Source organism: Silurus meridionalis, chromosome 1 (assembly GCF_014805685.1).
Source record: "Silurus meridionalis isolate SWU-2019-XX chromosome 1, ASM1480568v1, whole genome shotgun sequence".
Taxonomy (NCBI): Eukaryota; Metazoa; Chordata; class Actinopteri; order Siluriformes; family Siluridae; genus Silurus; species Silurus meridionalis.
In genome coordinates, this window is record NC_060884.1 from 21,958,434 (window position 1) to 21,985,051 (window position 26,618).

At 38.6% G+C, this 26,618-nt stretch overlaps 1 protein-coding gene and 1 long non-coding RNA gene across 6 annotated transcripts in view; one reads left to right on the forward strand and one right to left on the reverse strand.

Annotated features, from left to right (window-relative positions):
• The window catches only part of tgfbr3 (transforming growth factor, beta receptor III), a 90,115-nt gene that overhangs the window by 22,024 nt on the left and 41,473 nt on the right, over positions 1 to 26,618 (forward strand). For all 5 annotated transcript variants that reach the window (XM_046854918.1, XM_046854915.1, XM_046854921.1 and 2 more), the window contains one exon: positions 7,851 to 8,035. In XM_046854918.1, the coding sequence (XP_046710874.1) occupies positions 7,851 to 8,035 (185 nt within the window). The remainder of the gene's footprint in view (positions 1 to 7,850; positions 8,036 to 26,618) is intronic.
• On the reverse strand, positions 8,048 to 10,028 carry LOC124389504. Its single transcript, XR_006926591.1, has 3 exons — positions 9,872 to 10,028; positions 8,241 to 8,329; positions 8,048 to 8,092 (listed from the first exon to the last, which is right to left on the reverse strand). It is a non-coding gene; the product is annotated as an uncharacterized LOC124389504 (long non-coding RNA).

Consider the following 26,618-nt stretch of genomic DNA (forward strand, 5'->3'; position numbering starts at 1 on the left):
CATATAGTATATGTCCTTGTTGAACATTGCATTCCAGATCTAGTTTTCCCTTTGCTGTTATAATAACCTTGTCTTCTGGGAGCACTTTACACTGGACTTTGGAGTGTGGCTCTGTGGGGATTTGCTCATTCTGCTAAAAAAAACATTAGTGAGTTTAGGCCCTGATGTTACGTGAGGAGGCCTGGTGTGTAGTCACATTCCAATTTATCCCAAAGGTGTTCAGCAGGGTTGAGGTCAAGAGTCATTGCATACTTCTCCAAAGCCATTCTGGAAAACCAGGTCTTTATGGAACTTCAAGCAGGGAGACATTGTCATGGTAGAACATGTTTGCAGCTTTTGTGTGCTTCGAACTTTGTGGCAGCAGTTTGGAAAAGACTTATGTATGGGTTTGATTGTCAGCTGCTTTTGGCCATATAGTGCAAGTTGCCAGATAGTTTATGTGTAGCTTTGATTTTTGTTGCCAGTGATGGGGAATCTAGTGTGCAACTTGTCAAAAATACTTTTGTAGCTAAATGGCGTTGTGAACAACAGTTTTGCAGATGCAACATAAGTTTGCTATTTGAAGGTTTTCATGCTAATAGAAAAGCAATTCCAGCAGGAGACAGTAACCAGGAAGTCTGTACAACCACTTTATCAAGCTGTGGTCTGCACTATTTTTATCTGCACTATTATATCCTGATTTGACTCATGTGGTACCTGAGCAAGTAGGGTAACCAAATTCAGCACGTGTGCTTAAGTATCGCATGGCTCGCTTACTGGTAGAAGTAATGACTGTGTGAAGGATTATGGGTAATTTGCTCAGTTGGGTAACAGATATGTTAGAAAATGGTTTTGTTTTACAAATGGTAAGTCCTCAAACACATGCTGAATTATTTATGTGGGAGTTTACACGTTTGTGCACATACATACACACAGACGTGTGCAGTGGAAAGTCGTTCATAAGTCAGATTCCCTCAGAATGTGGGAAACGCACACACACACACACACACACACACACACACACACGCACACGCTTTGACCTTTTTTTTTTCTTATGACAAACCAAAGAAGTGCTAAGTTGTGTCATGTATGCTGATCTCAGGGACGTGAGGCACAATTTGTTAATATTAGTAAATAAACAAATGATGTGTCCTGAAAATATCACATGTATTAAGTTTCACATTTCAAATCTTTATTGTATTTATTCTTTCCTGTATCTGAATCTTGAACGAAAAGATATTGAACATTACATCAGTTCTAGACTCCTATTATATTACACCTTATAGTGAGTGCTGATCTACAGTATGTCATAAGGTTTATATATATGGAAAGGAAATTAAAGGTTTGTATATACTGTATAATTGTGTGTGTGTGTGTGTGTGTGTGTGTGTGTGTGTGTGTGTGTGTGTGTGTGTGTGTGTGCACGCATGTGTGTGCTTTTTTGTGGTTTTGGTTTGTCATTCAGCATCTCAGAAACAGGTGCATGTGGGTTGAAGTGACACGGTTTCCTTTTACTAGAAGCTTTACACACCACACTGTAAAGTGATCTACTGACACCCATCAGTTCTTTCTTCATCCCCCACCCCCCCACTCTCAATTAACTGTTCTGTACTGACTTTACTCTGTCACCTATACAGCAGATTTGTGTGTGTGTTTGAGAGAGAGAGAGAGAGAGAGTGAGAGAGAGAGAGAGATTAAATCCTTTAAGATGTTCATTTTAAAGCTTACAGATCTACTTGGCCTTTGAGGACCCGAATGTGTCTTCTGTGTGCTAAAGGAGGGAACAGAAAGACATGGACAAAGAGAGAGAATAAGAAAGTAATGACATGAGAAGCAAAGAAACCCAAAAAGGATCTAAAGAAGGGGAATATGAACAGAGAGATTTAGAGAGATGACAGTAGACAGGGAGGATACACGAAGTGACAGAGGATAAAAAACTGTTACAGATGAATCAAGTATCTCTCGCTCTCTTTCTCGTTCTCTGTTGCTTTTTCTCTCGCTTTCTCTCTGATAGACACACTCATAGTTTTTCCAGATGTACTACGAGCGGCATTCCATTTAATTAAATACCATTGTAAAGTCATTCATTTAGAACTGCTCTGTGTGCTGCTCCACTATACTACATTTTTCTACACTTTTATTGAGCTAGCATTCGTCCAATGCATTTTACTCAACAATACAAACAGAGGGTGACGTTACCTAAATCTATCTGTTACTTCTGCTTTCAAATATGACCTTTTTTGCCATCTTTCTTACTGCATGCTAAGATGGCAGCATAATACTGCATGCAGTTTATGAGTCCTTTTTGTCTATTAGCCCCTGATTTCATTTCCATTTTAGGTTGAGGATTATAAAACAAATGCCTGGCCTCTTTTTATTGTAATAAATGTCTATTCTTTTGAATAGAAAAAAGATCCCCCTTTAGGCAGTAAAAATATAGAAACTTTGCCCAATAAGTGCTGTAATCTTTTGGCGGTCTTCCACGTTCTTTTTTTTCCCCCTCCACTGGCTGGCGCTTGTTGTTCCCAGCTCCACTGAGCAAAGGAAAAGTCTGTTTGAGGGATTTCAGAGAGACAGGGAGTGAAAGAATGATGGAGAAGTTGAGAGAAAGAGAGAGAGAGCGAGGGAAAGACAGTGACAGTGATGGTGATTGTGAGTGTGATAGTGTTTTAAGGATAGGCAAAGCGTGTGTGTGTGTGTGTGTGTAAGAACAAGCAATGGTGAGAGATCAAGAGAAAGATGGGGTGAGATGTGAAGACTGATAAGAATGAAAGTATGTTTCAGAAAGGACAACCGCACATTTCTTCAAGATGGAGAGAAGAACAGTGACAGACCTAGAGATAGACAAAGATCGATAAAGCGATAAAGGAAAAAGACATGAAACCATTATTCAAATGAGGGTTGTTGTGTAGTAAAAATGAACAGCCAAAACCCTCCCTTGTGGTTACTGACATTTAGATTAGTGTTAGGTATATGTAGTATATAAGGATGGGTTCTCCTTTTGAGTCTGGTTCCTCTCAAGGTTTCTTCCTCATAACATCTAAGGGAGTTTTTTTTTGCCACAGTCGCCATGGCTGCTCATCAGTGATACATGCACATTGTTCACCTTAACTATTAAATTCTGTAAAGCTGCTTTGAGGCAATGTATGTTGTGAAAAGCGCTATAGAAATAAACTTGACTTGACTGATGCTGCTAATTAGCTGCATTAGTAACTAAGCCAATATAAGGTCCTCACAAGGATAGTAAGACAAGTGATGGGAAAAGAGAGATACATGTTGATTTAACGTGCTGACACGTACGATTAAGGACAGTTTGTAAACTCATTGAGGAAGGATAGGTGCTGTGGCACCCATGACACATTTGGGAAGGTCATGCATGTCACATCAAAGGTCAAACAGCTGTGAGACAAGGCTTGTTTATTAGGGGAACATTTCTAACATTATACTTGTGGCACAATAGGCTTTTTACCAGCAGATCCCGGATGTGCACTACGGGATATTTATTTTCAGAAACATATGTGAATTAAAGCCATGTGTGGGTATAGATGATCCAGTGATGTGGGAGGATAAACAAATAGACTTTGGTCCAACAAATTTAAACATGCTTGAGTTCGGAGTCTTGCCAGTAATTGAGTTAGACGACACACAGAGACAATAGATAATAAACTTATGAGGAAAAAGATGAATGTCGAAGCTTGTGTAATACAAGCAATCATACAAATAAGTTTATAATGTTTTTTGTGTTGTCTGGCAGAAAATATATAAATGCACAAACAAGTCCTTGGGTTGTCTGTGCCATTAATATAATGATTACTTAAACAGATGTCACACGGCAGTGCCAGAATGGTTTTTTTTTTTTCCCCTTTTATTTATTTATTTTTTATACAATAATAGGTAACCGTATTCCAAAGCTAACTGTTTGCTTGCTCTTAAATAAGCTAGGTAGTGTTTCAACAAGGAGCTGCTGTTAATGTTCGCTACAGTAGCTACAGATAATTTAATAGTTAATTAATAGTGTTACGAAATAAAGCATCATGTTCATTGAGCTAGCTAAACAAGAATAGCTACATCATAGTTATACAGAGTTATATAAGCTGAAATGCTATCAATGGGCTAAGTAAATGAAATACTTAGCAAGCTACTGTAGATCACATTGTTCATCATTGTGGTAACTATTCTGGCCAGACCAGTGGTGATCAGTAATGAAGTAAATGTAATTCGTTGCTCTCCTTAAGTATTTTTCTTGTGTATCTGTTTTTACTCATGTATTTCTGTTTGGGGAGACTTTTACTTTAACTTAACTACATTTCAAAGTCAAATATCATAATTTTTACTCAACTTTGTTTCTTGATATCAGTCGTTTCTTTTTATTTATGTGTGGATAAAACCATAACTTGTCAGCAAGCCACCATTCAGGGTAGAGCACATGCTAGGTTTTAAACTTATGATTGCCACTTGGCAGTGGCGGATTTAAGCAGAGACAACGTGGGCAATTTGCCGAGGGGCAGCACAGGATATCCATGCAAAAAATACAAAAAATACAAAAAAAGTCATGGTGAATAAATCTGGCTGGGACTCGAAATGTGCACCTACCGCCCGGACAAGTTCCCTCACTCATACACTCAGAAAGGAGGAATGGGAGTTGGGTGACATCAGCTCAGCCCTCAGGGTTTCCAGTGGGAGAACTGACAAGACCCGGAGTGATGTCACGTCAGTAAGGAGAACTAAATTCAAATGAAAATTATGAATGACAAACAAAGCCCAATTCAGGAAAAAGAGGAAAGAATCATAAATCATAGTACCTGGATACTTAAGTACATTTAAAGACAAATACTTTTGTACTTTTATTTAAGTAAAAGTTTAACTGGAGCACTTTTACTGGAGTAATATGTTGCCTACTGTATCTCTACTTTTACTCAATTTCTTGATTTGTGTACTTTGTCCACCACTGGGATGCTTTCTATTTACCAAATCTGTTATAAATCATGCAGTGTATGTCTTGCTTAAAGCATAGCTTGATCTTTTGGCCATCTAGTCATTGTGGTCAATCTTCACAGAGTTTGTTTGTGTTAATGGCTGGATCTCGGCTCGGCACTAGCAATTGCGTGTGCTGAAAGGAAAAAAAACTGTGGGGTCTGAGGTTTTCTGAGCTCTTGTTGCAAACAATTCGGTCATCCCAGTATACACAGGGGGGGGGAACTGTGGATCTGTCCTGATTCAGATCACTTAGCGAAGGGCACATGCATTTTGTTAGTCACGAGGCGTTGAATGTGAAGTCCAAGCCATACACACACACAATCTTTCCTTCTCTCTTTCTCTTTAATGATTTCCATATGCTCCTCTGATTAGTGCTGCAGTAGAGGTTATGTGTGTATATTGCATCTTGGCCCAGCTTGGTGTGTGGCGGGTGGAGAGGCATTGACGTGCAGGAACACTGCTAGGAGAGAGATGACCTTCCAATAGAAAACAAACTTGCTTGTGTATGTGTGTGAGCGAGAAGGCCAGCGATTTTGACTGAGATGCTTGTACTGAAGGGAACTGCATTGTTGTCCAAAGGTCATTAACTTGTTCATTTTTTTTTTTCTTTTCTGTTCCTCCCAAGCAAGAGGGAAAGGGGCTGTTTGGCATTTTGCATGGATCTCCCTTTAGAGAGTCATCATATTCATTAAAGTTCTGTAACTAATAAACTTTTCTTGTGATGCTCCTAACTCATTATGCTCATAGGTAGCAAGCCAAATGGCCGAGATGCATTCAATCAATCAGTTGCATACTTAAACATTCACAACTCTGCATTAGAGAAGTTTATCCTGCGAGACTCTTGAGTTAACTTTTTTGGCAGTAGGGGCTATCCATGTTTACAATTTACTTACTGTAAACGAGCTCCAAAGAAATATCTCTTTTATAAAACATGAGTAAGTCTAGACTCCAGAGACCAGGGCAAACATAAAACAGGGCAAGCCTAATTGTTGTAATGTGAACAATGTAATGCTCATTTACCTTCTAAACAAAAACATGAGTCATCATGCAAGTGTCATTATCCAGAACTCCTTGGTTGTTTTTTTGTTTGTGCATGCGTAGTATTTTATGTTAATTCAGCCTGGCTCTGACTGTGGATTGTTTCGCGCCAGTAAAGAAGCCAAAGACTGCTGTTTCTCTTGCTGTGTCTTGTTTCTTCAGGATTTCATGCCCCTTTTGAAGTTTCAGACTGTCTGAGCTTGACAGTCCCCTCCAGGCCTGCGATGGCTGCTGAGAAGAGATATAAATGCCCCATGATGCATATGGAAGGAGTTTGCCAAAAGTTTAAAATAAACAATAATACAGTCTGCCAAATGTCAAGAAATAGGCTTAGATATCTTCTTTAATCTCATCCTCAGAAACATTACACAGATTAAATTTTTTTCCCAATATATTTATGGTGTATACATTAAATATACGGGTGCATGAACACAGGCAAAACTAAGCCATTGCCATAAATAAGCCCTAGTGAGTCTTGGCAACTTTAAAAGCTAAACTGCTGTTAGCCCATACATATCTAACAGGTTGGTTTTGTTTACCATTGATCATGACTAGCATTCCAGACTATATAGTTCTGCCCTTAATTGGAGGTCTGATACAGAACAAGTTGTTCCATTCCATGCTAACCCATGACCCATTGTGCTGAGTTTCAAGGCCACAGCTCAGAGCTCAAAGACTTCTCGACAGCATACATGTCCCAGCTCTACCAAACATGTTCACACATCACGTCCTATCACCGTGCTGATTCTTCATGAGAGGAGTACACTATCATGTAAAGTCCTGTTGTAAGAGATTAACATGGCCATGTAAGGAGAGAGAGTGAGGAAGAGTTGATGTGACAGTGGAAGCTATAGTGGAGGACAAATGGGCCAGAGATTCTCGCTAATAAAAAGAGGGAGTGCAGAGAATGAGTGGGAGATGCTATTGTATGCCTGCCTCCCTAAACGTCTACACTCTCTTCTTATTTATTGGTATCTATATCAATTAGTGACATGGGAGTTGCAGCAAGAAAAACAACGCTTGTGTTTATGCCTGTTGAGCAAAGTCACTAAGCACCATTATCTAATCCTTGCTTTTGATAACCCACATGGTCGGTTTTCTGTTCTCCCAGCACACATTTGGAGTAGAAACAACTTCAGTGTTTTCTGTTAAGCACATGTGCGTTCCAGCGATAACTAGTAAACAGATCCCGTGTCTATCAAAGACAGATTGGGACCAGCAATGCAGTTAGACTATGAGTATGTTTGTCATATAGTATATGATAAGTGTTTCTGGATGTACAGTATACTTAACATGGATGCAAGTCAAACTGACTGCTCGAACTAGGACTAGCTAGATGCAGCAAGGATTAACCAGACAAACTAATCTCGATAATCACATTTCGACATTTTGACACTCCCTACTCTATGGGGAAAACTGCTACTTTTAAAATAATTCAAGGCTACTCTGCAACAACACATGCACTTGGCAATCTGAACTATCCACAATCTGTTACAGGCTGTTAAATGCACTAATCAAACCCAGAATCACTACACTCTATGCACTAGACTTCTTGTGGAATCATTTGTGTCATATCCTGACATTGTAAATCCCAAGAATATTTCTTTTTCTCTATCTTGACTTACAACAAAAAGACAGATGTTTCATATTGGGAAAAGTGAAGCATCCTCAACATCTCAGTCTGGTTAAAAGTCAACACTTTGCGTCACTTTTCATTCTTGTCGCATAAAGTAGAACATTTCAACCTATCATTTCTCATTTGCTTTACTTTGTTCACTGGATTCGTGAAAGTCCTCATTAAACACCAGAGTGCACCCATGTTTCTGATGTTCTTGATGTGTGTTCTTGTGTTCCAGGTCCACTGTTACGTAGCCCATGCGAGCTATTACCAGTCGGTGAAGGTCACCCTGTGCAGGCCATGTTGGAGAGCTACACAGCTCTATCAGGCTGTGCGAGTCGTGGAACCACCAGCCTTCCCCAGGAAGTTCACATCATCAACCTGCGTAGCAGCAACACAGAGGAGCTGATGGAGAAACCTGAGGTGAGTTTAGTGTGAAGTTGAACATTGTAGGTGAAGGCCTCCAGCTGCTTACACCCCCTTTGTGAGAGTAATAGTATAATGATTATAGTAGACACATAGTCTGACAGAATCAGAAAGATAACACTGTCAGTATTATTTTAGTACAACACTTTATTACTGCATGGCACTAAACGCTTTCTGTAATAGGTTGAGATGAGACAAGGACCTTTTATATGCTTCTGTGCCATCGCTGGAATTCAGGATATCCTAGAAAGAATATCATTCTATGGAGTTACTCTGATTGAACACTAGGAGCTAAAACAAAACAAAATTAATCATTACACTCAAATGGTCAAATAGTTCAGTTCATCAGGAGCATGCATCATATGAATATTCTATATATAAAAAGGGTCCACCATAGACCAGTGACATTATGCTAGGTGCAAAGCATTGCAATTAGTGATTATACAACTTTTAAATTGCAACTAAATACAAGCAAAATAGATAAACTGAATAATAAGTGTAGCTGCCAGATAGATTTTTCTAAATAAACTGAAAACTCCAATAATTTCACATTTCATACACTTCAGTCATTTCTGTTCAGTCTATGTCTTCTTTCTCCTGTATTTGTAAAATGGCAAATTTATTTTTTAATTATGTGGAACATCTTCCAACATAAATAGAAAAGTCTAAGTTAAATCTGTCTTTTTTTGTAAAGAATATATTCAAATAATAAGATTAGTATGTATTGGGACTTTGAAGAACCAGCTTATTCAACTTAACTGGCTTTGATAGAGTGGAATGAAAACATGTTCTGGGAAGTGCAGTCTGGGTGGGTTGTTAATAAGCCGTTGGATGGTTTGTGAGTGAAAGAGGAGGTTGGGGAAACAGAACGAGGCGGGTGTATGATCTCACTGTGACTATCAAATGAATTGATGTAATCGCTGGATGGCCTTGTTGGCAGAAAGTCTTGCTGACTTGAACCATTTCTAAAGAAATGGCATTATTTTTTTGTATTTCCGTTGTTCTGTATGGCCTGCAAGTGGAAACTATCTTTGCGCGTGCGCACACACACACACACACACACACACACACACACACACACACACACAGAATGATTGGTTCTTGTGTCCAAAAGTGTTCACTTCTATTATGAACAATGAGTTTAAAAAGTATAGGCTGGAAAAAAAAGAATGACTCGTCATCAACTTTCCTGTGTGCACACATCCCAAGAATAACAAGAACGGGCCTCGAGTGAGGGGCTCTTATTTAGTGGTTTTGTTCAGTGGAGAGTGGGGGAGAATGAAGAGGAGGAAAAAGGAGTGTATATCTTGGCAAAATGGCTGAGGTTGTTCGGCAATATCAGCCACGCGGATCAAGAAGAGCCCTTTAATGTGCCTGCGTGCTGTGGACCCTATGCTATTGAAATACAATATCAAACCCTGTTTGCACGCACAATCGCAGCGCAGCGTGGCTTCTCTCAATATGAGCGGTGAGATTTCTGCATTACCAAAAAACAGACTACAAAACAAAGTTATGCTGACATCACAACTACAGTTCTAATCATCACCTCTTGATGGCTGCCGTATATGTTCATTTTTCTACATGTTTTGTTTACCTAAACTTACTCTTAAAGCAGAAAGATTTATAATTGATTAGGTGACAAGCTGAAAACAGGGAACAGGTGGAGTTGTTTTGTTCTTGAATTATGAATGAGTCAAGAAACTCACATTGAGTAGTTTGTGATAATGTTCCAAGTTTTGTGGTTGTCATACTAAATCATTCTGGTTCAAGTCTATGCTCGGGGTGCTGTAAGGGTTTCCTCAATAAATACATGCCGGTAGGTGGAATCAGTACCTACATGATGTCTGGAGATGGACAAGCATCCCATGCCTCCTGATGCCTGTGGTTGGCTCTGGATCCACTGCTATCATGACCAGGATAAAGTGCTTACTGATGATGTATGTAGGTTAAGATAGGGTAGGATAGATAGGATATGACTAAAATCTAGAAAAAAAAAAATGTAGAAGATTAGCTAGAAGAATATTAGATATTTTTTTTAGCTATCCATGGTACTTATTTGAAGGAAGCTTTCCTATATAGAGTAATCCTCAGATTTATTTTGTCTGATCACCCATAACTTTTCAAGGTATACATAATAAACAATGCAAAGAGCTTACATAGGTAAGGTGAGTATGACTTTGATGTGTCAGTGCCAAAGCTATTTCATAAATCACACAACCCACAGGTTCTTTTTGGATTAACGCAAGCTTTATTGCATGACCACTTTGCGTGGTCCCATGCCATGACTCATTGGTATTACTTTAGTAAAAACCTTTAATGTGATAAGTCTTTGGTTTTGGTTGGCGATGGAAAGAATTTGCTTTCCTTTTCCTATAATTCCACTGTGGTGTGTTTAAGCTTGTAGCTTGGCAACCGGCCTACGGCTTTCTTTCGCTGTTTATCACAAAGCCTGCAAATCACTTAGCAATTAAGGCAAACACTTGAACAAAGGCCCGCTTTCAGTTTATTTAGTGCACATCTAAGGATGTATATCAGGAGTGAAGAGAGGTCTGTCACTTTTCATTACTCTGATGTTTGATTTGTTGAGCTATCATATACAGAAGAAACAGCATTAGGTGGAAATTAAACATTGGATATATTTTTCATTTGTAATACTCGATTTAAAACAAGAAGTGCAATCAGAAGGTTGTTCCAAGTTATGACACATACAGTATATGTTTAGATATTTATATTCTATAGATATATTTAAGGTTTACAAACTTTTAATAAAGAAAGATTAAAAAATAATTCTGAAAATCCTAATAAAAATAAAAACAGGACTAACTTACATGGGACTGGTGTGAAAAGATACCATTCCTTCTTCATGAAATATTTATGATGAAGAAGCTGCACATCCTTCCATGGGATTTTTAGGGGTGTAAAGACCAGACCTCCTTCCCTATGAGTGAACGATACAGAAGCCACACATCCTTCAATGGGACTGATGGGCATACTGACCAATCCTACATTGCAGAGAAATGACACACTATAACTATGAATAACATTTTTAAACACAGATTCAACTTTGATAAAACCGAGAGTTGTCATCACCTCGAGTATAAAGCCTGCACACAAATCCCCCACCTGATATCAGGCCAACTCAAGCCACGTGTTTTCCATATAAGGTCCTATTGCCATTTGTATCATTGTTTTGTAGAAAAGCACTCTCAGCACAATGTGTACAGAAGGGATTACAGCATGCTAGTGCTCTTCCCCATGTGAGTTTTGTCTACATGCACTGACAGATAAGGCCATTTCACTCAGTGTGCACTAAGACTTCAGTACTGTGATATTTCCAAGCCAATTATTGTGGTTTCTGATTGGAAAGACAGATTGAAAAAACTAAACAACAATAAGCCCGGGATGACCTGTATACACACAGCCACATATTTAATCTAACCCTAGGATGTGATCCTGGACATTCAAAGCTTTCTCTGGCTTACAAACACAAAATATATGAGCTGCATGTTAAAGCACACACAATCCGTGAAGCTGTGGGAGACAGAGGGGAATTTGAGGAGCTGTTGGAGGCCCTGGGCAGGAGAATAAGTACTCTTTCTGACTTGTATTATAGTATACATTAATGCCATGAAATGACTATAGAAAACTTTCCTTATATTTAGCATGCCGAAAGTAGTGCTAGTCCCTGTTATATAAGCCACTGTTTAATCAAGTAAGCTACATCGGACATGTATTTTATGTAATGTATATGATTTAAGAGAACAGTTTATTTTTGAGAAAAAAGACTGATTTTCCTGATTAAATTATCTCCACCAGTGACTACAGGTCAAAGTTTATTCACACAAATTTCCTCTTGTTAATACACCAAGATTAGTTCAAAGTTTGCTAAGGTTGGACCACTTTAAAGCTGGATTCACTTACTTACACTCACAGTGTCACCTAGAACAAGCATTAGCCTCAGGCATGATGCAACACCTACAGTCTGATGGTGGAGTTTAATATTAAAGCTTATGGTATGGTTGTACATGATTCTGTGTACAGTACATGATGAAAATGTATTGTTAGCTATAAGCATACATATAGTTATAGCATGACTGCAAAGCTAATAAAGCAGATTTTGTCTAATTTGATATATATGGAGCAAGGATAACATTATATATATATATATATATATATATATATATATATATATATATATATATATATATATATATATATATATATATAATTCATGCTTTAAGGCCTTTTGAAGCTGGGTGTTTCCTTATCAAGTTCTTTCAAGTTCTTTCATTCCCCCAACTACTTCTGCTGCAGGACACTTGGCAACTAGGGTTAAGGTTAAACACAATGGTCTCCCAAAGAAGGCCAGTGACCTCTTATGACTGAACACTGCTGGGATTTTGTGAAATTCCCAAAATACACAAAATTCATTTTGTCACATTAATCTTAGTCCATGTTGTTGTAGTTTGACTTTTTCCGTAGTATTGTCTCGCTAAATGGACAGATCCCATGCCACAAGCGATTTCCTTCCTCTGGGGGCTGATGACCCAGGGCCACACTTGCATGTCATGTGAATCTGTTTGTTCTTGACACGTTCAACTGTGATTGTGCGGCTGGGCTTTACACAACATTATTTTTGGTTTTACACGGTTTCCTCCTCTGTCTCTGCCTATTTGTTTTGGGGCTTGTTCAGGAGTTCTCCATTCCTGTTCTGTGCATTCACTCACTGCAGTGACATTACAGTTGTTAATTTATTGTTTCATTCAAAATAACTTGCACCCAAGCCACATTCCCTAAGAGTATAGCCAAGTAGTTCGACGACACAGAATTGCAGTGTAAATTTTTGTGTGCTCACGTAGAGAATCACCATAAGAAAAAAAATAATAAAAAAGTATATTCTTCTAGGCACTCTGCTGATGATGAAAGATGATGAAAGAAAGCTGCCATGTTTTACCCCCACAGAAGCATAAAGTAGGGCAGACAAGGTCAGGCTGTAATAAAAAATAGAGCTGAAGGTCAGGGTAGAATTAGAGATGGAGCTGAAGGTGTGAGTGAAATGTGGGATGGAGCTGAACGTCAGGGCAGAATCATAGATGGAGGTAAAGGCCAGGCCTTCCATTTTTCAAGGACATGTGGGAAAGTAAGCTAGGGGCCTTGGCATTAATGCCACCTACCTGCGATAAAGGCACAGATGTGGCCATCTGGACGGACACGCACACACGCCCACTGTCCTTCTGTGGTACCGTGTGTACCTCCTAAAACCAGGGTCAGGTTTCGTGAGTTCAGGCGCCACTGGCCTTTAGTAACAGATGCAGCAGATCCTTCATGAGGGAAACAGTTCAGCACTGTTATGTGATTTAATGCTTTCAAAGCCAAAGCCGAAAGCCTAGAAGAGGCTATAGTGTTACCAGTGATCTCCAGGGCCGATCCACTCACTAACGTACTTGAACCCATGAACTAATCATACCCGTGCTACAGAAGAACACAGACACTAGAACTTCACCGAGATTTTATTATTGTTTGATAATTTTAATTGCAGGGTTGGTTGTGAACGTGTAGCATTGGTTACTAAAGTGGCAGATGAATAAAACAGTTTTATTTCTTGCAAAATATTCATATCAAAGATGTATTTTGTTTTTAATAACCCAAGCTTTATGATTTAAAAATGGTCAACTTATTTTGTGTGCCCATTACCCTTGACTCACAGCTCAAGCCATCCTATCTCTTTCTATCTCTCTCAGATACACACATGCATTTATGCCACTTAAGAACATTTATTTTGATTGTTACTGCATGGTTAGTCACGTTTGAATGGTTTTAATATTCTCTTTATCACTGTCTTTCTCAGTTGCTTGTGTCCCTACCAGCTGTTATTGTAGTTGATATGTTGTCTTGCCTTTTGCAACCTTTGTGCTTAAAGTATTCAGCACCCTTTTGCCCTCAGAATCGGGAGGAATTTATGGAACGCTTTCTCAGCACAGGCCACTGAACTTTGTATGAAGTCTGAAGATCCATTTGTCTTTGTTTAAAATAGTGTGCACTCTGTTTTCTTTGGACCAAGCTCTGGAGGGAGTCAGAACAAAGGTGACTGGGCGGTCTGTAATTAAGGAAAGACCCCTTTCTGTACACTCTTGATTCCACCTGAAACCGAACTTTAAAGAGATAAAGAGGCTGAGTGAAGGAGTCGTGTCGTTGTGCTGTAGTTACAGCAGCATGCACCAGTTGTATATTACTGTTTACTTAGTGTTGTGTATTGAGCTAGAGGATTATTTATCTTCTGGAATGTTGAAGTCTGTTTGTATTCTGAACTCCTCACTTTTCTTGAATACACAACCATCCCGAGGCATCCCAAGGTTGCGCCAGCTCCAGTTGTGTCCCACCTCATGAAGATTATGGACCTTCAAAGTGAAGCTGCCAACCCCGCAAACAATTCGAATCATCTAGAGATGTACCAGCACCTTTCAGATCTCACTTTATGTAGAGTTTGGGCATTTGAGCCCTTTGAACATTTAAAGGCTCTGAGGAGTTGGTGTTAAATCTATGATGATCTCAAAAGCTGAGCTATTTTATGAGTTGCTCATTAGCTCCTGGTTCCACATCACCACCTGACTGTATAAAACTGTAGAAAGGAAATCCTCATAATCTCACACTCCAGTGCTCCAGTCCTCTCAAGGTTTCTTCATCATAACATCTAAGGGAGGTAATCCTTGCCATAGTTGCCCCAGGCTTGCTCATCAGGGATAAACACGTTATTCAATTTAGGAGGAGGTGGAGCTGGAGGTAGCAGAGCTGAAAATGTTAAGGTTTTCGTTGGGAGTGACGAGGATTTACAGGATTAGAAATGAGTTTATTAGAGGGACAGCGCATGTAGGACGTTTTGGAGACAAGGTGAGGGAGGCAAGATTGAGATGGTTTGGACATGTGCAGAGGAGGGACATGGGTTATATCAGTAGGAGAATGCTGAGGATGAAGCCACCAGGAAGGAGGAAAAGAGGAAGACCCAGGAGGAGGTTTATGGATGTGGTGAGGGAAGACATGCAGGTAGTTGGGTTAAAAGAGGCAGATGTAGAGGACAGGGGGGGTATGGAGACGGATGATCCACTGTGGTGACCCCTAATGGGAACAGCCGAAAGAAGATGATGATTCAATTTAATTCTTAAATTCTGTAAAGCTGCTTTGAGACATTGTGAAAGCGCTATAGAAATACACTTGACCTCATGGTAGTTCTCTTTCTCTGTTGTTTTGTATTGTTTTTAATATTTATAAACACACTCTTGATATCACCCAAATGAGGATTGGTTCCCCTTACAACGTTTCTTCTTAATACCATCTATGGGCGTTTTTCCTTGCCACAATCACCCCAGACTAGCTCATTTGGATAAACACATTTACTTATATACGTTTTCTTTTTTTTTCTTTTTCTTTTTCTTTTTTTTTTTTGGTTCTATTATTCTTGCGTTCTGTTATTGTGAGAAACTCTATAAAAATAAACTTGAAATTTACTGTAATGAGACAGTTAATGCTTGGCACATGGTGAACACATTTGTCTAGTCCCAGTGTCTAGGATTGCAACATCATTTATGTAAACATCAAAAACAGAAATTAATCACATAAACTTAAATTTCAGTGTTACTGTCTGTTTTTCATCATTATCACATTGAGGATCGCAAAAACATGCACACACACATAATGGACTGCTATCTGGTGTTTTGATACTTTTACAGGATGTTGTTGGTTTATTCCTGATTGCTAGCATGTCTCTGATTTTGATGGGTATGCCGAAGAACCTAGTGCTCAGCGGGTAAACCAAAAGAGGACAGGAAACAGGAAGTAGAAAAGGAAGAGCAGGAAAACTGCACGTACTGGTTAACATCATTGCATGATAAAGCTCGAGAAGGCTTAAAGGCAGGTTAGTCGTGTTTTCAAGGTTCTTTATATACAGAAGCAAACCACACACATACACAGCTGCTGCAAGGTGTCAAGGTTTGCCCCCACATCCGCAGCGAACTAACATCCTTGTGTGAAAAAGTCTTTATAAGTCCAGCCCCCTCTCACTCGCCATCACACATGCACACTCAGCTACACATCACTTGCACACATTCGTTTACTTTTTTTTTTTTTTTTTACTGCACCACTTAAATGAATGGCTTCCTGTCTCTCTGTGCGCTCCCTCTTTTACTCTCTTTCTGTGGCCCATGTTTTTTCTTTAATAACGAAGAGGAAGGCCCAGCTGTGTTAGGTGAACGTACAGGCTCCTGGCTCTCCTCCAGTCTCTTCGACTTCGCTGTGCAATTAAGTGAAACTGAACACCTGGCAGTGAGCGTGTGTATGCACTGCTCCTACACTTTATGCCTAACAGCCTAATCACTCACACTGACAGACGGCAGCCTTCCGTAATGCTCAGAATCTGAGTCAGAATCTGTAGGCTGTCAGGACATTTCTCTATCAATCATTCTGAACTGATAAAGGTCATTTAATGAGAAACCTACTGACTGTTTCCTCTGACCTCTGGTGCTCTATTTTTATTTTTTTACTGACATGACAACGCTGTACCAGTTGATATTTTAAGACATAGTCTTTCAACCACTATATGTATTAAGATATATCAGAGAGTCCTATTAGCATGAAATTATTAACCATGATGGATTTTAATGATGATGGATATCTTTATAGACACACAAATGTGTCTCTTATCAAGTTGTAGAATTATTATTAGTGATGTAACTATCTCACACCATTAATTCATCATTGCTGTAAAGTTTCTGCCAGGGTTTGAGCAATAATAATCTGTACTGTTCCACATTTTTCAGAAAAGTCAGAAAATAAAGGTAATCTAAGTTTGCCCGTAGTGTTTTTTTCAGGACAGGCTCTAGATCCAGTGTGACACTGGCCACAATAAGTGTTTAAATCAATTTAATTTTATTTACATTTTTTATGTATTTCAATTAGTATGATACTATTAACATTGGACATTTTCACAAAGCCGTTTTACAGAATTTCAGATAGATGTACAGTATATGCATTTTAAATTCATATTTTCTACATAGAAATGCATCCCTTTTTAAATTAATCCCTAATGAGAAAACCAGAGGCAGCAGTCACAAGGAAAAACATTATGGTAAAAAATTGTGCAACCAGGAGCTTCTGTATAGTTTAAACGTGAAGTCTATTCAGTTATCAGCTGTTCATTGATTGAGACCTGAGTGCAAAACACTGAATAATTGAATCAATAAATGTTCTACCTGTTCCCTAATTCTTTCTTATTGCTATCACTTATTGCAACAGCTACTGACCTGGGAGGCCAAAGGCTAACACATTAGCAGAACATGATTAGAGGAAGAAGAACATACTTAGAGGAGAGTGATAACCGTTTGCAACAGTCTAGGGTTGGCTAATGACAGGAAAATTGAAAACAATTTCCATCACCAGTGATGGGTGACAGTTACTATTTACAGAGACAGTTACTATTAAACAATTACAAAAAACTGAAAACCTAGGAATATCAATGACAAGGAATAGAATATCGATGAATTTCATATCGCATGTATCTAATATAGGATATTTTTATAGGTTTCTTCTTTCCAATTCAATCAACAAAGCAGCTTTTACAGAATACTGGATGTAGATGTGATCTCCTTTTTGTTGCTTTTGGTCACCGGCTCTTAAATGAAGACTAATGTGCAGAGAGACGTGATGACGTCGGACAGTGTTTTGGAATGTGATGTTGGAAGGAGGGAGACTGTTGAGGAATGCTCTCTTTTAGACAGAAGGAGTCTCTTCAGCCACCTTATCTAAGAGAGCGTGCTTAAAACACCCTGTTCCCTTTTGATTACTTCCATCTGTTTTCTCAATCATGGTGCCTTCTGGAAGCGTTGGCAGCAAAGTGCAGGATGATCTCCCGAATTTTTGCTTTTTATTTACTAAGTAAATCTGTTTGTTTTTTTCCCTCTTTCGCTAGAACGGCCTTGATGTCGCTAAACTCGTGCTGTTACTTGGCCAGCATTTGTGTGTGCGTCTGTGTGTGTAAAGTTTAGGTAAATAGAATGGATAGGTAATCTTGAAAGAACAAAGCATCTATTCTTTGTAGATCACAGTAGACCGTGATAAGGTGGGTGAGTATTGGAGCAGATGAGGATAAGACATGAACCAGTAGGTTAGCACGAGATCACATCAGTGCTCATGCTAATTAACATACCACATGGAGACTGAGAGACACAAGTGGTCCAGTCTCTCTTCATGATAGATGAAAAAGGAGTCTTATCATAGTAGGATTAAAGAAAGAGTGAGTGCGAGAGAGGAGAATAGAATAAAATGGATTGTATAAGCAAACAAAGCAGTGAATGTTGTGTCGTTATTATCTCATTTTTGCCTTTCTCCGTGTTCTGTGTGGTATTATGTGGCATTATTATGGATAGCAAGATGACTCCAGTTGCCAATAATTCTCACTATTGATTAACATGTGAAAAATGGATTATAAAGAATAAATTATTGATATTATTGCTGTCATTTTTAGCAAAGAGCATATTAAACGCAAGATTAAACCCTGAATACATGCAACTTACAAAGTTTCGTTTATAAATGTAACATCTGTTACAAGTATTGTAATGAAATTGACTCTAATGCTAGCTACACTTAATAAATTGTTTTATGTCCTTGCAATTAGTCAAGTTTTTTTATGGCCAAGGCTAATAACAGGAGCACATATTAGTCTTCTACAGTTTCTGAAACAAATTATCTCTCAGTCTCTAGTGTCTTGGATATACCTATCCTATCTAGCTATGTCTTGAAGATAACATGTCTTTCTTTACTCTGTATATATTGCACAATATTATTACATTATTAGTCATTACATTTTTTAACTACCTCAACCGTTTTAGGAATTCCCCAGTACAGAGAATACGCTCTACTGAGACTTGGCAAATAGTGTTTGGGACACTTGTGACATTCTGTTGAGACCACTGAATACATTCACTGACTTTTAATGTTGTGCTTCCATTTCTGTAACTATTCACCTTTGGCCACTATCCTGTCCATGGACTCTGGATTGCCTGGAAATTATCAGGTCTTTCCTGCTGGTGTCATTTCTCCTTCTGGAAAGTCACAAAAACAGGCGTTCAGTATCTATTTTTTAACAAACAAGTGAAATTCCTTTTAGTGACAGCAAAGCAAAAAGAGGAGCGGCCTCAACTCTTATCCACAGCTGAAAATAAACAATGCCTGGCAGAGCTGTAATCTAGCTTGCAGGCCGTCTTTTGTCTAATCAATTTAGCGAAAGACAAACATCAAACGGCGGTTCTTGGCTGTGGCTGAGCGACTGATTGTGCTATCAGGTGGAATTTTATGATAGAGAAGCAAGCGAGTGTGTGTGTGTGTGTGTGTGAGAGAGAGAGAGAGAGAGAGAGAGAGAGAGAGAGAGCGCTAAAAGCAAACAATTGAGTGTGACATGGCTGAGTTAAGGATGGCAATAGTGCCACCTTAGGCTCAAATAAGTTTAAGCTACTGAAGCTAAGCAGTGTCTGTTTTTTCTCAAATGCACACACGCACACATGCATACACACACACTTTGATCATCCTGTTATTCTACCTGCATTGTCATCCAGAAAACTACAGTGAAATACTGCTATGACTGGTTACATTTGTTCTCCTTAATATAAAAATTAATTTTCTCCTTTTTCTTCTTCTTTTTTTTTCCCAATGTTTGTCGTCTTCTACTTTTTCTTTTTCACCTGCATTTTGCCTTTATATTCTTCTATGCCTTTGCTCTCTTTTTTCTATTTTTCATGTTATCAATTTAAATATTATGAGCTGTTTGGTCTCTCCTAAGACAAATTTTTAATTCTTACCTGTGTAACTCACTAAAGCTACGACCAGACACTAAGCTTAAACCTAAACCCCAAATGCTGAAGTCCTCGAATCCTTACATTTTAATAAAAGCTTGATGCTGATATGCATGTGAAACGTAATTCGGAATTTTAATAAACTGCAGACATGTGAGAGGGACAGAAAGGCAAATGCTTATAAAAAAAATCAGTTTTAATGGGTTCAGGTTCACAGATAACACATCAGGAGACTCAAAACACTGAGCGCACACACACACACACACACACACACACACACACACACACACACACACACACACACACACGTTATGGTTATGGGTCTGCCTCAGGGCTCCAGGAGGGCAACACACTGAGCCGATGAGTTAGATATGGCTGTAATCTCGATGAGGGTTTGTAGCAGGTTGAGTGTGTGTGTGTGTGCTTGTGTGTGTTTGCCTGGAGGCAGACTGATTGCTATCAAAGCATCATAAGGCTTCATAGCTTCAGATCACTGAATAGCAGTGATAGGATCATTCAATAGGTTTTTTTTTCTCCTTCTGCCCTTTTCTCTGTTTTTACTGCTGTAAAGAGACCTTTATTCTAGTGCAGTCATCCAGAAAGAACCAAGATGCTGTCTTTCACTCTCACACAAAATAGGTCAGAACATAGAAGCCATCTTTCAGTGGAAGACACATAAACACAAAGCCTGTATTATAACATATAAAAGTGTTCTTCCTTATGCTGGCTTATTGTAACAATAACAGCTGAGTCACTGGCTGCAGTCGTTCAGTAAGTGAAGAAATATATATATATATATATATATATATATATATTATATATATACAGGGAGTGCAGAATTATTAGGCAAGTTGTATTTTTGAGGATTAATTTTATTTGAGGATTTAATTTGAACAACAACCATGTTCTCAATGAACACAAAAAACTCATTAATATCAAAGCTGAATATTTTTGGAAGTAGTTTTTAGTTTTAGCTATTTTAGGGGGATATCTGTGTGTGCAGGTGACTATTACTGTGCATAATTATTAGGCAACTTAACAAAAAACAAATTCATACCCATTTCAATTATTTATTTTTACCAGTGAAACCAATATAACATCTCAACATTCACAAATATACATTTCTGACATTCAAAACCAAACAAAACAAATCAGTGACCAATATAGCCACCTTTCTTTGCAAGGACACTCAAAAGCCTGCCATCCATGGATTCTGTCAGTGTTTTGATCTGTTCACCATCAACATTGCGTGCAGCAGCAACCACAGCCTCCCAGACACTGTTCAGAGGTGTACTGTTTTCCTCCTTGTAAATCGCACATTTGATGATGGACCACAGGTTCTCAATGGGGTTCAGATCAGGTGAACAAGGAGGCCATATCATTAGATTTTCTTCTTTTATACCCTTTCTTGCCAGCCACGCTGTGGAGTACTTGGGCGTGTGTGATGGAGCATTGTCCTGCATGAAAATCATGTTTTTCTTGAAGGATGCAGACTTCTTCCTGTACCACTGCTTGAAGAAGGTGTCTTCCAGAAACTGGCAGTAGGACTGGGAGTTCAGCTTGACTCCATCCTCAACCCGAAAAGGCCCCACAAGCTCATCTTTGATGATACCAGCCCAAACCAGTACTCCACCTCCACCTTGCTGGCGTCTGAGTCGGACTGGAGCTCTCTGCCCTTTACCAATCCAGCCACGGGCCCATCCATCTGGCCCATCAAGACTCACTCTCATTTCATCAGTCCATAAAACCTTAGAAAATCAGTCTTGAGATATTTCTTGGCCCAGTCTTGACGTTTCAGCTTGTGTGTCTTGTTCAGTGGTGGTCGACTTTCTGCCTTTCTTACCTTGGCCATGTCTCTGAGTATTGCACACCTTGTGCTTTTGGGCACTCAGTGATGTTGCAGCTCTGAAATATGGCCAAACTGGTGGCAAGTGGCATCTTGGCAGCTGCACGCTTGACTTTTCTCAGTTCACGGGCAGTTATTTTGCGCCTTGGTTTTTCCACACGCTTCTTGCGACCCTGTCGACTATTTTGAATGAAACGCTTGATTGTTCGATGATCACGCTTCAGAAGCTTGGCTATTTTAAGACTGCTGCATCCCTCTGCAATATATCTCACTATTTTTGACTTTTCTGAGCCTGTCAAGTCCTTCTTTTGACCCATTTTGCCAAAGGAAAGGAAGTTGCCTAATAATTATGCACACCTGATATAGGGTGTTGATGTCATTAGACCACACCCTTCTCATTACAGAGATGCACATCACCTAATATGCTTAATTGGTAGTAGGCTTTCCAGCCTATACAGCTTGGAGTAAGACAACATGCATAACGAGGATGATGTGGTCAAAATACTCATTTGCCTAATAATTCTGCACTCCCTGTATATATATATATGTGTGAGATATATATATATATATATATATATATATATATATATATATATATATATATATATATATATATATATATATATGAGACCTTTTTGATCCGCTGTTACATTTGCTTCCCGCATTTAAAACAAAGAGCATATGTGTGTACTTAGTAAACTTTATTTATTTGATTAAAATCTCTTTTATTCTGACCTGGGCATCCCCATTTGCTGGTATGACCTCCACTCTTCTGGGAAGATGCTCAACTAGATTTAGACTGTGCTTGTGGAGATTTATGCTCATTCAACAACAAGAGTGTTAAAGACTGGTACTGATGTAGGGTGAGGAGGCCTGATGTGCAGTCGGTGCTCCAGTTCATCCTAAAGGTGTTCAGTATGGTAGACGTTAGATCTCTATAGCAGGCCTCTCAAGAACTTCCAATCTAACCATATACACTAGTTCAGGTCACCTAGTTCAATTGAAGAGAAAATCTTAATGCTACTATATCCATAAGACAACCTATACAAAGGTGTGCCTCCAACCCTGTGGTAACAGTTTGGGGAAAGAACCACATATGGCTGGAAAAGTCAGGTGTCCCAATATCTATGTCCATATAGTGTAAAAAAAATACCTCTTTGAATCTGAAAAATAAGTGAAAAAGAGCAAACAAAAATAAACTTTCAACATGGTATACTCAAAGTGATTAACAAGTACCATAAATGTCACCAGGAAAAAGCAGCACAGTACGTTTTAAGTGTTTCTCTGAGTTGCTCTACATTGTTCAGAAATATAAAAAAAAATGTGCACAAAGTTTTACACACTGCTGGATCCCTGGTTTGTTCAGTAGTCTAATTTTATTATTATAACTAACTTGCAACATTTACAATTGCATTCATATGAAATATTATTCCACCTTTGGAGTATTAGAACCTATATGTATCGCTAATACTACATATTTATTTGTACTTGTCTGTCTGTCTGTCTGTCTGTCTGTCTGTCTATGAGTGTTTATAATGGCTATAAGGTGTGCCAACAGTAACTAATTATATTATTCCACAGCAGCAATTAATATGTAATGTTTGTTGTAATCTAATAGGAATAAAACTCTTCAGAACATGGTGTTATTGGAAATAAATGAGTTTCAGGGTGGCATTGGACCTCTTCAGTACAGTATGATGTAGAGCTAAGCACAACATTACAAAGACATTCTGCCGGCATATTTCCTTTCCACAAGGACAAAAACTAGAGGCATTTGGCGGAATCTCCACTCCAAAACTTTCCCCAAACATCCATTTCCCTGTGGTTCTCTGAACACTGCCAAACAGGCTGCTTCCCTGAGCTTTTGCTTCAGCAGGAACCATTTGTGCCCATTTTTTTTCGTTTCATTGTTTCTTATTTGTCTTGGCTTTAATTCGTGCTCTATTATGTTGCTCTGTTGTCAGTCGGCTAGATGTTTCGCTCGACTAGCACTAGCGGGAGGCAAATTGTACATTATGAGTTTTTCCTGGAATCTGCAAGTGTCGTGGGTCAGATAATGGATCTTTGTCAACAGAGGAAATACCCTTGTACAGCAGGAAATAAAAGCTAGCTGCTGTCAAAGTTTAGATAGAGAGAATTTTATAGGATGGTAATTTATGACTGGCCTTTCACAGGAGAGTGCATAAATCATAAGGTTGAAGTTTGTCTTCTAGCCACTTTTTTCTTTTCTTGTCACTACCTTGTCAGTGACTCTGCTGGTGTTGTTAATCTCGAGTTAGTCACCAAATCTGAAAAGCACAGGTAGGCAATCATTTCCAATAAAAAAAAATATGTACATTTGAATTATAACAGTTCTTTCTGATTTTCTTTTGCTCTCTCTGTCTCTCTGTCATGATTGTATGGGTTTCCAAATAATAGCAGAAAAATGTAATAAATTCTATAGTAAGAATATTCACTGACATAAAGACTAGTCCTGGCATACTCAAATTATGTTTAACATACAAAACCAAATTTGCTGTAATGTGACACAAATCATCAGCTGGAATTAAGGAACACAAATGAGTTTCTTAATTCAGTGAGCTTTTTTCCACAATGAAGCCACTGATCATTTGAAGTATAAATGTAAATTAAATTGTAAAGCTTTAATATTCACTAGAGGGAATATAAGAACTAGAAGAATTAGGCAATAGCATAGAAAAATTAATAAAACTGTATACTGAATAAATGACATTTCTTATTGAAAACTGGACAGTGACCTCAGATGAAGTGTCAGAGACATCAATGAATTGTCCCTGTCTAATAAGAATGTAGGGTTACACATGTAGAGTCTGGGGTCTTTTACTTTGCGTGTTATATTGATTTGTCTCGTTTTGGTGAATTAAGGGATTTGTGAGTGTTACAGCCTGCAGCTGTTTGGCTGTTGTTTCGGTGCAACTCGATCAGTCCAGACAAGTGAGACAAACTCCCACGTCTCACTTTTCAGACACAGTTTACTGCCACAGCCAGCAAAATACAGCATATTCTCGCATCTCCTTATGCCCGTCTGTCTATCTTCCGTCTGTCTGCCTTTCTAGTTCTCTTGCCTACATTTAAACATCCTTCTTTCATTCTTTCCACTTACCACACACTTCACACAGAAACTCAATATAAATAATGGCCAAAAGTGTTGCATACTGACCAAAATTCATGGCATGGAGTGTTTAAGTACCAGGTGGAAACATCCTAAAGGCCATTTAGCAAAGATAAAAAAGGCTTAACAATCTTACCATGGTATACTGTAGAAAATAAAAATGCACGTTGATCCTGTCTGATTAAACTGTGTTGTATTAATGCATTTTCTTTCATGATTTAATTATGTATTTTCAAAGTCCAAAAATCTAACCAAACACTGCACACCAACCTGAGGTCAGGATCAAACTCTGGACCCTTGTGTTGTGAGGTAGTGGGATTACCCAGTGCACTGCTGCACCATACACATTAATCAGGTAAATTCTACATTATTATATTACACTCTCTAGAACAAGGGTCCCAACAACCGGGCTATGGATCATTTGGTATCGGGCTGCACAGAAAAAAAGAAAAACATTTTATTGACTTTGGTGGTCTTCAGGGTGTTTTATTAAAAAAGAAAAACAAATTTCTGATAAATTAAGCTCCCACTGATTCTGTGTCCGTGAAACTGGTCCGTGATGCAAAAAAAAAAAAAAAAAGAATTTGGGGACCAATGCTCAAGAATTGTTTTTGTTCTTTTCAACTACACATATTGCATATACACTACATATTAATGATTCATAGTTTCTCTTAAACCTGACCACTGCATAGTTCCTTTTTGCCAGAGTAGATATATAAAATCTCTCCATGCTGGAAAAAAAAGCTAGCCAGTTTCTTACTTGTAGAAAGTATTTTAGTTGAAACACCTGCTATACTCAATGACCCATGCTTAAAAGACATCAGCAACCTCAAATAATCAAGCATGAACCCACATCAAGGGTTTTTTTCTTAAACTGGTTTCTACAGCAGACATATCAGAGCAAATTATCGCTCTTCATGGCATTGCTTCCATGGCTGCCTGTATATTTTATATATATATATATATATATATATATATATATATATATATATATATATATATATAAAATAAATATACAGGCAGCCATGGAAGCCATGCCATGAAGAGCGATAGTGTGTGTGTGTGTGAGAGAGAGAGAGAGACTGAGTGAAAGAATGAGAGGGAGAAAGCTAATCCCTTAACCTTCTAAGAACCATCACTTGGTCCAGGTCTTGCATTCCTGACTGTCATAACTACATACCTTTTTATATAATTTTTACTGTACTAACAAAATCATTCAATATGTTTCAAGGTGAATAACAAAGTAATAAAAGCACAGTTTATGAAGTTCAAGAGGGGAAAAAAAAAGAGAAAGTAAATATGAGCATGTCGCTGGTTTAGGGGAAATGCCGTTTACCCTCAGTAATCCTTAGAGGAGGATGAGATCAGCCATTGCCTAACTATGACATGAGGATCAGGCCCTTATCATTAAACTCTCCTCAGAGAGTGTGTTATGCTGATGGATCCAGTTAATTGCCCCAGTGTGATCCGTTGAGCACATCTGTGACTTTAGTCATCAGTGAAGTGTTGTGTGTGTGTGTGTGTGTGTGTGTGTGTGTGTGTGTGTGTGTGTGTGTGTGTGTGTGTGTGTGTCTGTGTGTGTTTTGTAATTTGCTTCCAGCTTCTGACTAATAATTTTATTGAGTAATTAGGCACTTTTTCCAAATGGAAGTTTTTGCTTTGGCATTGCTATGTCTCTCTCTCTCTCTCTCTCTCTCTCTCTCTCTCTCCCTCACACGCTCTTTTTCTCTCTGTCTCTATCTTTGTCTGCTTCTCTAACTATCTCTA